Source organism: Crocodylus porosus, unplaced genomic scaffold (genome assembly GCF_001723895.1).
Source record: "Crocodylus porosus isolate Cpor-Errol unplaced genomic scaffold, CroPor_comp1, whole genome shotgun sequence".
NCBI classification, from domain to species: Eukaryota; Metazoa; Chordata; order Crocodylia; family Crocodylidae; genus Crocodylus; species Crocodylus porosus.
This window is the reverse complement of record NW_017728931.1, coordinates 24462990-24478226: the sequence shown is the minus strand read 5'-3', so window position 1 is coordinate 24478226 and position 15237 is coordinate 24462990. Positions and strand designations below refer to the sequence as shown.

The 15237-nt window shown below is 44.3% G+C and overlaps 1 protein-coding gene across 5 annotated transcripts in view; it reads right to left on the bottom strand.

Annotated features, from left to right (window-relative positions):
- CASC1 (cancer susceptibility candidate 1) overlaps positions 1-15237 on the bottom strand; it is a 60516-nt gene that overhangs the window by 20914 nt on the left and 24365 nt on the right. For all 5 annotated transcript variants that reach the window (XM_019544401.1, XM_019544403.1, XM_019544404.1 and 2 more), the window contains 5 exons: positions 15081-15227; positions 10079-10182; positions 8956-9238; positions 7779-7884; positions 5870-6036 (listed from right to left, as the gene is read on the bottom strand). In XM_019544401.1, the coding sequence (XP_019399946.1) occupies positions 5870-6036; positions 7779-7884; positions 8956-9238; positions 10079-10182; positions 15081-15227 (807 nt within the window). The remainder of the gene's footprint in view (positions 1-5869; positions 6037-7778; positions 7885-8955; positions 9239-10078; positions 10183-15080; positions 15228-15237) is intronic.

Below are 15237 nucleotides of genomic sequence, written 5' to 3'. Positions count from 1 at the left end.
TGTGGCCCTTGATAATTTTTTCAAAGACCTTCCCCAGGATAGAAGTGAGGCTGACTGGCCTGTAGTTGCCAGGCTCTTCCTTCCTCCCCTTCTTGAAAATAGGGACCACATTGGCCCTTTTCCAGTCCTCAGGGACTTGGCCTGAGCACCAGAAGTCCTCAAACAGCTGTGAGTGACTGGCTAAATCCTGGAGTGCTAACTTAGTTACATTTTCACTGACATCCTGCCACACTTTTAGCTTCTTTCATTTCTCGGAGTCTCAAAACAGCAGAAACTCCTCATGCGTGATGAAGGGTGACTGTGCCCGAAAGCTTGCCAAGAACTTTTTTCCAGCTACTCAGTTGGTTTAATAAAAGATATCACATCTACTCAAAGTACCTTGCCTGCCTATGTCCTTAGACCAACAAGGCTACAATCAAAAACCCAAATGAACTTTGAATTGCTTTGTCTGCATTAACAGTACTCCAATGAAGCTGCTTTTTGGCTGGGGCCCTGGGGCCCTGGATGAGGGCACCAGCAGCACTGGGGGGACAGGGGCTGCATTTTGGAAGCGAGAGGCACTCCAAAGCGTGACAAGTCAGTGACCATGATCTTTTTGATTGAGCAAATGTATTTATTTATTTTTTATTTTCATACAGTCAGACATGGTTTTGTAGAATCCAAGGACCCTGGGTCTGCTTTTTGTGGAGATACTTGAAATCTGACAGTGCATTGCTCTATCAGCATTTCACAGTAACCCTATTTGCATATCAATTCTGGTTCCCCCCCCCAGCTCAGGTTACAGGTCTCATCAGTCTGTGCCTTGAGGCAGACCTCCAAACCTGGTTTTCCAGCAGTTTGAACAGACATCAACTCAGTTCAATAAACCATATAGTTTTCTCTTCTAATAGCAGACTTCTGTGATGTGACTATTCTAGGGCCAGGAATATTATTGTTTTCTTGTTACTTTCCCTGTTAGGAATAGAGGGAGCCCATTCCTGCATTACCTTCCAGCGTGCTGAAGACCTATTCCATTACCTAGAACTACCTGACCCGTACCACTTGCATTCAATACTACGTTAGGGTTTTCTTCCAGAATTGGCAAAAGCCTGCTTCACTGTGACTTGCACTTGGCAAGCCATGCACTTTATTTGATCTGTTCACCAGTCACCAGTTCATTCTTATTAATGAATTACACATTCTAGAGAGAATTTTATTAGCTATGCATATTTTCCAAATAATATGTAAATTAATATCCTGCACCCACCATGCCTGTGTACCACCAGGGGACTCTCCTGGACATCTCTGACCAGTCTTGCACAGCCCAAAGCGTGGCCTGATTGACAGCTCCCCGTGCACACTGTAATAAGTATATGGGCTATTCGAATAAGGAATTTCTTTTGGGCTGGGATTAGACATGGAAATCCTTCTTAGGCCTGCCCCACACCGTGACTGGCACCAGGGGACTCTCCCAAACATCTCTGACTAGAGTCCTGCCTGGCCCAAAGCATGGTTTGTTCATGCCAGGCTGCCAACTCACAGCCCCCCATGCACACTATACTAACTATATGGGCTTGAATAAGAAACTAGTTTTTGGCTTGGGATGACAGCTGAAATTCCTTCCTGGGTCAGCTTACATGGTCAGGGTGCTCAGGAGAGTCCCCAGTGCCAGAGGCAGGGTGTGGGGTGGCCCTAACTTTGGGGTGTAATGGCCATATATAACAGAGCATGGCGGGGGCTGAGAGACACTGCAGAGCTGGGTACAACGGCCACACATAACATTTCATCACAGCCCTCACCATACACTGTTATACATGGACATTACATTCCAGAGCTGGGTTCACCTTTGTCAGTCCTGGGTCAACACAATTGTGTCCAGAGTGCTGAGGAGACAGTACCATGGTCTGCTACTGTGGTCAGTGTCAGGGGGAGCTGTCCAGCAATGAGGGAACTGCCTGGGTGACCAGTGGAGTCATCCTAAAAGCAGCACCCCAGCAAAACTGACAGATGAGGCATGAAGCCCCTGGTGTGTGCCCTTGTTGGAAAGTCTGATGGGCTGTGTGGGTAATGCTGGCATGGGGAGCTTCCCTGTCACCCAGCATTGTTGGCAACTCCATTAATCCCCAAAGTCTGTGAGAGAGCAAGAGTGCCTATAGCTTGGATAGAACCCCGTTTCTGGGTTTTAAAATAGGCACTGTCAAAAGGGGGAGGGGCAGAAGAAAGACCAGAGAAAGACTAGGCTTGGCAATAGTTTGGTGGCCAGCCAGGGCAGGGTGAACCCCCAACTTCCTGTCCATGCCACTGCAGGAATGTCCCAAAGAACCCTGACTATATTCCTGCCCAGCCCAAAGTGTGATTTGTGTATGGCAGGCTGCCAAATGACAGCTCCACCATGCCTGCCGTACTAAGTATATGTCCTTGAATAAGGAACTGGCTTTTGGGCTGAGATTACAGATTGAAATCCTTTCTGGACCATCTGACACCATTCCTGTGTGTCACTGGGGGACTCTCCTAGACATTCCTGACCAGAGTCTTGTCTGGCTCAAAAGAAAGCTTGGCTATGCCAGGTTGCCAACTGACAGCACCCCAGCCACAGTTCTAAGTATATGGACCCAAATAGTTTCATAGTTTTTAGGGTTGCAAGGGACCTGAGAAAATTTCCCTTGGGAGCCCATTCCAGAGCCTGGCAACCCTAACCATAAAGTAATGCCTCCTGATATCAAGCCTGAACCTGCTCTCAATCAATTTGTGGTTGTTATTCCTTGTTATGCTAGGTGGTGCCTGGGGGAACAGAGCCTCACTTATTTTCTGCTGGTCCCCACTGGTGAGTTTATAGACAGCCACCAGATCCCCTCTCAGTCTTCTCTGGTGAAGGCTGAATAGATTCAGATCCTTTAGTCTATCTTTGCAGGGCCTGGCCTGCTGCCCCCTGACCATGCGAATGGCCCTCCACTGAACCCTCTCAAATAAGGAACTGGATTTTGGTCTGGGAGTGTGGTTAAAAGTCATACTTGGGCTACCCCATGACATACCTCTGTGGCACCGCAGGACTCTTCTGGACATCTCTGGCCAGAATCTTGTCCAGCCCAAAGCACGGTTTCTGCATGCCAGGCTGCCAATTGACAGTCCTGCCCACTGAACTAAGTATAGGGCTCAAATAAGGAATTTCTTTTGGGCTGGGATTAGAGATGGAAATCCTTCTAGAGCCATCCCATCCCATGCCTCTGTGGTTTTTCTAGTTTTCTGGCTTTCCTGGAACTGGGCTGGTTTCTGGGCTAGGACTGCAGTTGGAAATTCTTCCCGGTCCAGCCCATGGGGTCACGGGTGTCCAAGAGAGTCCCCCAGTGTCACAGAGGCATGGCATGGGGTAGCCCTAGCCCTAGGGTGTAACAGCCACATATAACAGTGCATGGGAATGGAAGACATGCTCAGTCCTTGGGTGTAACAGCTTAATATAACAGGTTATGGGGAGGTCTGAGATATACCCCAGAGCAGGGTGCAATGGCCACAAAAAACACAGCCCTCAACATACACTGCCAGGGCCCTTCACTCCTGACCCACAGCCCCCTACTTCCCCCAGTCCTGCTGGATCGCCTCACTCCTGACCTGCTCCCCCAGCCCAGCTGGTGCCTCTCACTTCCGACCCACAGCTCCTGAACTGCAAGGAGACAAAAACCACACCAAGTTTAAAACCCCAGGGTCTGCCTATATCCTTAAACCAATGCTGCTACAACCAAAAACCCAGTCCAACAAAAGTAATTTTGATTAACCTGAGTCTTGAACTGACTGACCCAAACTGATCTTTGCTACAAAGTGCATGCGAACACACAGGGAACAATTTTTTTTGGAATCCAAAAATGTTGTATTTTTCATTAATCTGAACCTTGAACTAAGTCACCAGTAAAATTTTGCAAGATTAGCCCCTGGAGTCTTGTTGCAGCATTGCAATAAAAATTCAATGGATTTCCATGGATTACTGAGTGAACCCAAGTGGCACCTGGTGGTGAAATTGTTGCAACACAGGAAAAATCCCATTTTTGGATGAGCCTCAGATCAACTTTGAAAATTTAAAACCATAAAAAAAAACCCTCATGGAAAAAGTTCAGGAGCCAAAAGTAAAACACATCAGAGGTGTTTGAAATTACCATGAAAGAAAAAAAACTAAAATGATAAAATCAGCTGATAATGTGGATTTGCAGATGCAATTTAGTTAGCTTAATGGTGTTTTTTGTCATGTGTGTGCAGTTCCTGCTCCTAGAAGAGCAGGAACTTCCTGGGGAGAGCCCAAAGAGCCAGGCAGAAGCCCAGGTGCAGGTTGCCATGGCAACCAGCTAATGAGGAAATTAGTCTGTACCTGCACCTGGTCAGCTGGCCAGAAGGGGCAGGGCCCTGGGCTCATATAAACCCCAGGCTGGAGCTAAGGGCAGTTCTCTGCTGGTGGCCAAGGGGGAAGGAGCCTTCGTAGAGTAAGTGAAGGGAAGAGGCCTAACTAAGTTCTGCTCCTAGTATGTAAAGGGGCAGAGCACACCTTACACCATTTGTGTTATGTTATAGCCTAGGGGCTTATGTTTTGGTTGTAGTTTTATAAGACTGGTGGTTTGGGTGAGGCTATTTGGGGAAGGAGAAGGTTGCACTGGGGGCCCACTGCAGTGTGGGGACCCTGGCGCCAGTGAGGGTGAAGGATTTGGGGTGCACTGACCCTGGCGCCAGTGAGGGCATGACATTTGAGGTGCACCGGCACCAGTGAGGCGCAGAGACAGGGCTGCGGAGAGCCCAGAGAAGACAAGGGGGCCAACTCATACCAAGGCCCAGACCAAACAACATCAATACCATCTGCGAGGCTTGGGGCGTGGTAAAGGGACGGATGGAGCCATGCATATAATCCATAAGGCTAGGGTGCCCCCGAAACACCCATTGTGAAAACGGGATGCACAAGGGGTCTGGGAACCCACGGGGTTCAGAGATCCCATCAAACTATGTCCAAGAGGACTTTAAGGTCAGCCTCCCTATTTTTATATTTCCATCAAAGACGTGGCGGGTGAGAACTGAGGGTGCCCATTGAGCCAAACTGGCACAGTTGAGGGGCCTTAGGAGATCCCGGCCATCCTTAGGGACCTCATCCCATGACAATGTAGACACAGGAAAAATCTAACATGGAAACAGGAGAGGTGTAATGTGGATGAGCACCCACATTAATTCAAAGAACTTTGTCTTCCCTAAATGCATCTGAACCTTTTGTGTACTGCCTGGAGGGGCCCTAAATTAGCCCTTCCTAAGGCATGTCTACTGAAGTTTTAAACAGACCCTGAGGTCTTCAAATATGGTGCAGTATCCAAAAGGGAAGGCAGTGACAAGACCAGCCAACAGTCTTGATGCTGATGTTCTGGCTGACGGGGGGGCTGTGCTGCAGCTGCACTGGGATAAAGAGCTATCTATGTTCCTCTACTTCCCTGCCCGACTACTTAGTTTTTATGTTCCTGAAGTGCATTTCACCCAATAATGAATAGATCTTCACAAACACTGTGTTGTAAGTAGACTTCATCTCTAATGTTACAACTGGGGAAACTGAAGCACATGCCCAAGTCAATGCCACAGCCTCGACCTGAACTCAAGTCAACTTTGGCACAGTGCAGTGCTTTAACCTTCAGTTATTAAAAAATGCAAGGACTTCCATTATGTCAGTGTCTCAGACAGGTGTGAAAGTTCTGAGGATACAACTGAGGAAGCGCAGTTTGAAAACCTGGCCTGCAATCTCAGTGCACAAAAACTCAACATGCATAACAGTGACTTGCATGTACCATACTAACAAATCTTAGGAACTGCTACACTCTTTTGCGGGTGATCAAATAAAACTTCACTGGGGGCAAGTTTGCTTTAGCTTTAAACCTACTTCCACCATGATCCAGCCTTTGACTTGTTTAGCTTGAGGTGGGAGCTTCAGTGCATCAATATGATATACTCCACCCAGTGGTGCGAACTGTCGCAAATCAACAATATTTTCATCAATTATCTCTTCTTCCTTTTCATTGGTCTCCTCCTGCAGTGTTGAAATCTGAACTAAATAACAGCCAAACATCATGTGTTACTGCAGGGTCTAAATACAGTATTGAGATGTCAAATCAGACATATTCATACATCTCTCTACTTTAATGGCTTTCCATTCTGTAGTATCTCAGCACCACCTTCTGGTGCTCTGCAAATCTTTAAGGGTTCCTTTAGAATGGAGAAAACCAGAGAGAGGAGAGAGAAAGAATCATGTTAGTCTGAAGTCAGGCAGAAGGCAGGATAATTTGCACCTTACAGACTAACTAAATTGGAAATGCATAAGCTTATGTAGACAGCAGCTTGCTTCATCAGATGCTGGGAAGGAATAGCATTTACTATACCTTCTGAAAACTGGAGAGACAATAAAAATCAATAAGAGGTTGTGGGCAAGAGAAGTGTGGGCAAGAGACTTTTAAAAAAAAAGTTAAGTACTTTAAGAAAAGTGCTATTAGAAAGTGCAAACACAATGACTGTAAGTAGCTGGATGGCTTCTTGGCCTCAAAACTCCATGTTTGATATGCTATCCATATTATATATGGTAGCTAATGCCTTGTAGTGAAGCCCATCCATATTTACTAACACAATATAAAACCGTAGCAAGCTTACAAAATAAAATATTAAATATTAAAAACCAAAATATTTCAACAACCTAACAAGTGGTGCATTTAATATTGATGCTAGTGACCATACTATTTAATTTCTTTCTGTCCTGAGATAGAGTAAATGATTTCCAGTAACAGAAACTCTCCTATTACAATCAGGAGTCTTTTATTTATATAAAAAAATAACAAATTTAAACTCTTGTATCACTTACAAAAATAAAAGTAAAGGTATATAGGGTACTGGGCACTCTAAATGCATTTTCACACTAGAAAAACACTATTCAGATAGGATTATTCCTTTTCTGGTCTTGGATCTTAGAAAATGGGGAGATAGAGATTTTAGAAGTGGTACGGGGATAGAATTACCACATTCCACTGACCAGTGCCTAACTCCTTTGAAAATCCCAATGTAAATATTTGGCTGACTGGTTTCTAGAGATGAACCTAGTCATTTGACTGTCAAATCTGTACCCCTCAGAAAGTTCTTTAAAACAAATAGCAGGATTAATAATATACATCACCTATTCACAACACATTGCTATGTTGTTTCAGAAGAACGTGCTAGAAGTAAATTAGTGGATATACTGAGTTAGTAGGTTTACTAAACTAAAAAACATGGAAATACAAAAAAGGGACAGATGATTTATATGAAGAAAAAGTTGATGAGCAGTACTGGTTTCTGGCATTATAACCCCTATTCAGCAAAGTAGTTAAGAATGTACCTTATTTGAACATCTTATTTAAGTAGGGAAACATTCATATGATTGGAGTTATGCAGATGCATACTTCAGTAACTTACTGGATCTTGGTCTAAAATAAAAGCAAGACCAGAACTCTGCCTTCCAAAGACAGATACCTAGAACTGTAACCTGAGCAGCCTCAAGAAACAACAAACATCTCAAGAAAGCTCTCTTCCACACACACGCAATTCTCAGCAATGACATTGTCTCTGTATGTACATTTGGCATTTAGCAAAACACTGCTATACTAACTTTTCTGGTGTAACTGAAACAGCAATAGCTTTACACATGTTGCTGTGTTTATGTCAGGGGCTATGCTATAATACATACTGAGATGTTTGCCACAAGTAAAATAAGAAGCTTAAAAATGTACATAATTATGCAACGTTGCAGATAAGCTCTGACTGAGTACCTTGTGAAACAGTGTTAAAACTTTCTGATTTCTTATCAGGCTCCTCTCCCATCATCTCATTTTCATCAGCATCACTTTTACTGTCTTCTTTGAATGAGATACCACTCTAAAAAAACAAAAGATAACAGTTTTATATTAGAGTGAAAGAGGCAAAATTAAGAATGACATAGCTCTTCCTTGAAAATGAAGGTATCATGGGAATATTCCTTCTGTGAGATCCACATGTAACTTGCTGCAGGAATGAGGACCTCATTTGGGGAAGTAGAGAATGGAACTGTAGTGCATTAGTGCTTTGCTGGCTGAAATACTCAGTTTTGATTTATGGTACACATAGGCAACATGTAGCAGGGGCACAGGGAAGCACGTGCCCCACCCTGAGATTGGCCGCCACTGCTGACTACTGTGAGCGGTTGCCTATTGCCAATCGCAACCCCCCCACACTGGTGATCGCCAACACTGTAGCCCACAAATTGTGCCCCCCGCCCCCAGTCTCAGGAGGCACCAGTCAGTCATGATGGTACACATTCTCTTAGCATTATAAATTCTTCTTGGCCAGCCTAGATTTTTTTCAAAGTCAATTAATCAATTTAACAAGCCGATATATATGTAGAAATCAAAGTATAACTGCATTTCTATAATCATTCCATCTAACAATCCCAAAGCATCTTACAACCATCAATGAAGTTACTATTGCAGCATCAAATGAACTCAAACAATAACTAAATTCTCTCTTCACAAATGAGAAACTAAAGCAATAGCTTGCAAATATGAAAGACTGCAAAGTTTCAGCCTCCCAGTCTCAAGTGAACCCAACAGATATTAAAAACAGGGGCCTTAAGAAGACAATGGGAAAAGGCTGCATCTTCAAGGAAGAAAATAATGCTTTTGGGTAGGTGCAAGGAGGAAAACATGCGCTAATGAAAGGGATGGAAGGATACTAACTACAGGAAAATCTCTGGGGCATCACTGGAATTGGCTCAAAAAAAGTTTATAGGTTTGGCTTCTCATTTTCCGTCTTGCCATAGCATTAAAGTTTGACTGGGATATTCTTGCTTTTACATCCAAGACTGGAATTGTACAAGGTTCAGGCAATAAAAATGTGTTAAGGTGCTACCACCTTGCAGCTGGGCTTTGACTGACAGTACTGTGCAAGTTGCACATTCTAGATTTTTCCTACCTTTCCTCCAGGTGAATAGCTTTCCTCTTCATTTGCCAGGTCACTTTCTTTTTCACTCTTTCGCTCCCCTTCCTCTTTCTCCTTTTCCTCTTCTGTCACTTCCAAAACCAAATCTGATCTGATTTTTGAGAGTTCCTGCATCAGGTGCAGTGGAAGAATATGATGTAGTGGAGAAACATGATCATAATGAGTGTGCAAGATGCGCACAGCAACATCGCTCACTGCCAGGGACTTTGGAAGGTCAAACCCATAGTCTGCCTCACAAAATGTATGATTTTTGAACCTGTAAATAATGGGTTTAAATAAAAAATTATCTCTAGTAAAACCAACACAATAATATTCAAGTACATTTTGTTCAGTTTCATTGCAAAACCGGCAACTACATTTTCTTCACATAGTGGAGTCTACGGAGCAAAACTGGATCATCACCACATGCTCTCACAGCATGGTTGACTGTCACAAGCTTCCCAAGAAAACTATATGAGATCTGCTTGCCTTTAAAGATTGTGGCCAGAAATGAAAGAGGACAGATTCAAACAACAATTATCCTGTATAGCTTACTCCTGGGTAAAATAAAGCAATAGGCTAGGCAAAGATCTACACAGGTTAATGTAGCTGACACTTGCAATAAACCCCTTTCCACAGCTTCCAGATACAAGCTGCAGACACACACAGAGGTAAAGGCAGCCAGACTAGGAGAACCAACAGTACCACACATCCAGCAACTTTTGCAGAAATGTGGTGAGCAGACTAGGAGGCACAAAGAGTGAAATGAGTTCTGTGTCAGATAAGGTATTCTGTGAACCCACTTGGGCCCTCTTCCCTCATGCCTCAGACTGTAAAACTATAGGTCCCATTCCTATTCATTCTCTTTCCTGAGGAGACAATCTTGCTCATATGAGAATTCATCTGTCCATTTTATAAATGTTATTCACTATACTTTTAATCGTCCAATACAGAACTTGCACTCAGTGGAAGGGACATGGAGGTGAGTTTAACCAACTTAAAGTACTGTGGACTATAAGGTGCTACACAGCAAGAATGCAGGTTGTCAGAATCTGGCCATTAGTCTTTATTTAAATAAAATAAGATTAAATGAAATGAGATTAGTTGTCTACTGTACCTTGGATTCTTCTTCAGATTTGCCCAAATACAGAAAGTAACATTTTTATCTTTAATGACCATCGCCATATTTCCACTGTCAGAATCTGCATAAGTGTTAGCCTTCTACAAAAATCAGACAGACTCAATCAGAATATTAATGAAGCATAAAGAATGACAAAATTAAATGGAAGTTATAAAATATCATTTGTTTACCAGGCTTTTTCTAAGAAATATAGCCAATGGACTTTGGTCCACCAAGCCAGTTTAAAAAATTATGAAGATTGAACTACTGTATATAATATGTCTGCTATAGAGGTAACCAGTGTCCCAGTGAAACTATAAATGGAGTGAGCAGCAATAATCTTCACTCCTTTTTTCAGTGAAGGAGGCCAGGAAAGAAATTTAATGAAAAGATAAAAATGAGGAATTTAATTTTTTCCCAACAAACTGATCCATCAGTAAGGTGATAAAAGCTTGTGGGAAATAAAAACAAGGGAGGGATGTCAACAAGTTGCAGAATATTTAATTTTCTGTTTTCCCAACTAAATCATCCAAATTCTTCCAACTTTTTTTTTGTAAGTCCGTTTCCTCAACCTCTAATCAGTTTTGTTCTAATATGTCTACATCTTTCTTGAAGTGCAGTGATTTTTCAGTGCTGAATACCATGTAAAAATCACATCCCTGAATTTACAGGTGACATTCCTGTTAATGCAACCACATGAGTACACTGGTGTTTCACATTAAATTGTGGTCTACTATAACCCTGGGGTCCTTTTCAGCTTAGCCAGTACAGCAGCTTAGTCAGTCATCCCCTAATTTGTTTTTGTACATTTGATTGTTCCACCCAAAGTTCAAGACTTATTGAATTTCATTTGATTTTTTTAGACCATTTTTTCCAGTTTACCAGGGTCATTCTGAATCATTGTCCTGTCCTCCAACGTGTATGCAATTGCACTCAACTGCACTAGAAGGAAACTTCTAGTTGCATATTGCATTGGAACATCTGCACATTTCACCCTCTGTTAATTACTTACATAACTCAAGTGTGATTCTTTCTGTTCCTTTATGAAATGACATCTGAACTAATCTAACACATAAGCAGAGAGGAGTAGTTAGCAGTATTACTCTGAAGTCAGGATGAAGGCAGGACAGAGTTGTATCTTTTATACTAATTCAGAGATGCATAAATTTACTTGGTCAGTCCTATGAAAGGACTTGTAGATAGCTGAGAGGCAAAGATGCCCCTCTTTCCCTCTCTCCTTCCTTATCCTTTAATCACTTTTTCTATTTGAATACCTGCTACCTTGCAAGTCCTTCATACCATCTGATGAAGTAAGCTGTTGCTTACAAACACTCATGCATCTCTGAATTAGTGTAAGATACAGGTGGGCAATTATTTGGGCTGGAGGACCACATAGGGAAATTGGGTGAGCTGTTGCAGGCTGGGTGGAGGTGGGAGCAGTGCTGACCCAGCATGGCAGCAGGGAGGGGTGCTGATGCATCCTGGTACGGCTGGGTGGAGGGGCAATTGATTCTATCTGGCCCAGGCCCACCCACTCTGCACCCACTGCCAGAAGCACTGGACGGAGTGGGCAGGCAGGGTCTCCATGGAGACTGGGCCCAGCACCCCATAGGCAGGGCATGCTTGGCTGAATGGATAGGATGGGGCCATGCGTGAGCAGGGTGTGGCATCTGGGAGTGGGACGGGTTGGTGGGTTCAGGGCTGGGATTGCAGAGCTGTGAAACCGTGGCGCTGGGGCCCAGGATCTGGGACAGAGCCACGATCTGCTCCCTGCATGCCTCTGTGATGGGGGCTGGTTCTGTGGGCCAGGGTATATAGGGAACAGATCATGGCTGTACCCCAAACCCTGGTCCCATGCTGTCACCATCCTGCATTCCCAGCGCCAGCCCCAGTCCGTCTTGCCCATCTGTCCCTCTCCTGGCCACTGCTCCCCCCCTGCCAGCAGCCTCATCCCATCTGCCCAGCCAAGCACACCCTGCCCATGGGGGGCTTGGGCCAGTCTCCATGGAGACCCTGCCTGCCTGCTCTGTCTGGTGGGTCCAGGGCAGATGGCCAGGGAGTCCAGGCAGCAGGGCAGGGTGTGACAGCGGCAGTAACCCTGGCAATGGCAGCCAGAAGAAGCTGCTGCCACCAGGGCTGCCGGGAAGCTGAGTCCAACTGCCACGCTACCCCAGCCCCACTGTGCACTCAGCGGCAGCAGGATTGGCCGCAGTCACTATGGCTCAGGCTGCCTCTTGCACCTGGGCCAGGCAGACCAGATAAAATTCTCTGGTGGGCCAAATCCAGCCCATAGGCTGGATTTTGCCCACCGCTAGTGTAAGTAGTGCAACTCTGCCTTCTTCTGCCTAATCTATCACTTAATCAAATAGGTACAGGCAGACTCAGATGACCACCCAGAGTCCCAATGAAATCAATCAATCCCTGCACAGCTGCAAGAATGCCTATGGCTTTTATTAGATCATGAGGCCCAAACCTCCAGTAATTGTAAACTGCAAATACAAAATGCTGAACAACTGCATTACTTGGGACCCAGTCCTTTCTTGTTAACTAAAATGTGGTTGATTGGTAACCGTACAATGTAACTGTTAACTCTGCATGTTCCTGTAGTGTTCCTAGTGTAGCAAAACGACTGCAATCAACACTGTTTTATTCAGGGTTATATTTACAGTGATTTTGATCAACTGAATTACAGTTACGGCATGACAGCTAATGCATACTACCCCAATAGTTCCAAGCAGTTAAAAGTTACTATGTCCACAAAAGATTGCATGTTACTTTGGTAACACAGAGAGTACTTTAATAATACCTGACAGAGACTGACTTGCACTCAAACTCTTGTCTAAATCTACAATTGGTTCAATAAAAGAGCACCATAAGAAATCCTTGCCTCTTAACACATAAAGACATTTAGAAAGATATCTTTCCAAGCTTGCATAAGCAGTACGGGATTTCCAGATCAAAAGGGGGCAAAACTTTAAGAGAAGGAAAGAAACTGCAGGGTACATCTACATGTGCGATTAATTCAAAGTATGCTAACTGTGCAGTAAAAATACTATGCAATAAACCTACCTGGGAGCATATCTATGCATGCTCCTTCTTGGAAGCAGAATTGCTCACAATGGGAGTGGCCACTGGTACAGGGCTGCTCCTGCCCTGCTCAGCCCTGCTGCAGCAGCCAGGGGAGCTCCAGACTTGCCCTCAGTGCTAGCTTGGGGGCTGACAGAAAGCATGGGGCACAGTTCCCATGTGCATAGAGCCAGGAAAGCTCTGCTGGCTGCAAAAGCAGCTGTCTCCTGGCTCCGTACACATCAGGAGCAGTCCTGATATGCACAGGGCCAGGAGACAGCTTCTGTAGAGCTCTCCTGCCCTGTGCACATGGGGAGACACCCTGCGCCCAATAGGGGTTCCCCATGCAGGCAGGTGGGGACCTGTCTGACCCAGCTCAATGTGCTGCAGAGGGGCTGACTGGGACACGAGGCTGCTCCCAGGTGGGAGCCAGCAAGCAGTCCCCACATTGATGCACGCTTGTATCCCAGGCAGCCCTGTTGGTATCTACACATGTTGTGGTTCACTAAATAATGCCACTGTATGATAGTACTTGTGGGTGTGTGTAGACAAAATGCATGCATGAGACTTCAAAGCAAGTTAAATGCTTTTGCACCGATTTAATGGTGTTGGTGTTTGCATGTATCGGCACATTAATTCCAGCCGCTGTAGCACATTTGGTGTGTAATGCACCTTAAATGACTTTGAGGTGCAGCAAACTAAAATAGTTCCAAGCAGTTTTAGTTTGCTTCCCTACAGCTGCGAAGTGAAACACGGGCTCCATGAAGCTCAAGGACTTTGCAGACAGCCTGGGTAGACAGCCTGGCAGCAGCCCTGTGAGGCAGGCTCCACTGAAGAAACACAAAACAACGGCAAGCCTGATCTTTTTTTTCTTCCCCCTGGAGCCTGCCTGCCTCCATGAGCTGTGTGGGGACCCAGTCCTTCCCTCCGTGGCTGCAGTGTCCCTTGAGATCACCTGAGTTGGGTGCCTGCAGGTGGGTGCCACCGCCATGGGGGGGAAGCACCAGTCCACCCCTTCCCACCCCACTTCCACAGCCCAGGAACTGCTCCACCCACCGGCAGCTCACCCTCCCCTCCCCACCACGGAAGAAGCAGGTAAGACATGGGTATACTTGACATGGGGGTTTACTTTGCCCTTAATTGAAGCGGTGTTTTTAAAAACCCACCACTTCAATTTAGGGCCCTTGTTTCATCTACACACGCCCTGTGTTTACAAGTACTAACCTACAGCAACATTTATTAGTTTACTGCAACTAATTTAGGCACACGTGTAGACATTGAGACTTTGCTGAGGACTAATTAGGCAGCTCCACAGTAAATGTCTTGTGTAGATGCACCCAATGATTCAGTACTGCTGTTCTAATTATGCAGTGAATCAGAGGCAAATCATTTTAACTTCTGAGGTTGAATCAAAAGTTACAACACAATTGCTGTATATATATTATTTTAATTGAAGAAAATGCTAGCATTTATATTTTCCAAATATAAGTGCATTCAGTTTCTATTGTGCAGAAAATCTTTGGCCTTAATTATTTTGGGGTTTAATGTAGCTGACAATTTTGTGGAATTACAACTTTTTTGTATAATCAGTGGTTGCTCCTAATACAAATCACAGGGACAAATTAAAGAAAGCCAGGGCTTTCATAGGGCTCTTAACTGCTTCACATTCCAAATCCTAATGAAATTTAGTAGAAGTAGAACCAACTCCCTTAGGTTCATTTTAAAATCCCAGTTTAAGATACTTTGAATGTGTAAGGTCTTTATAAACATCCTGGACACGTTTACGTGGGGACACTTATATACTAATTGCATCACAGTCTAAAAATAAAACAAACAACAAAAATTACTTTCCACTTGTTCAAATTATTCCAATGTACAAAACTGCAAACATGATTAACATAACCAAAATATAAAGCTTAGCTAGCTTGCTTACTTTAAGCAGGTTTTCTGTTGCTTCATTGTATTTCTGATGAAGAAGACTCTGCAAATCCAAAATTGATTCCTGGTACTGAATTACATTTTTTTCAGGTAGTTCATTCAGTGGAGTGTCCAATAACAGAAAATCCAACTTGTTGATTAACTGAAGGAGG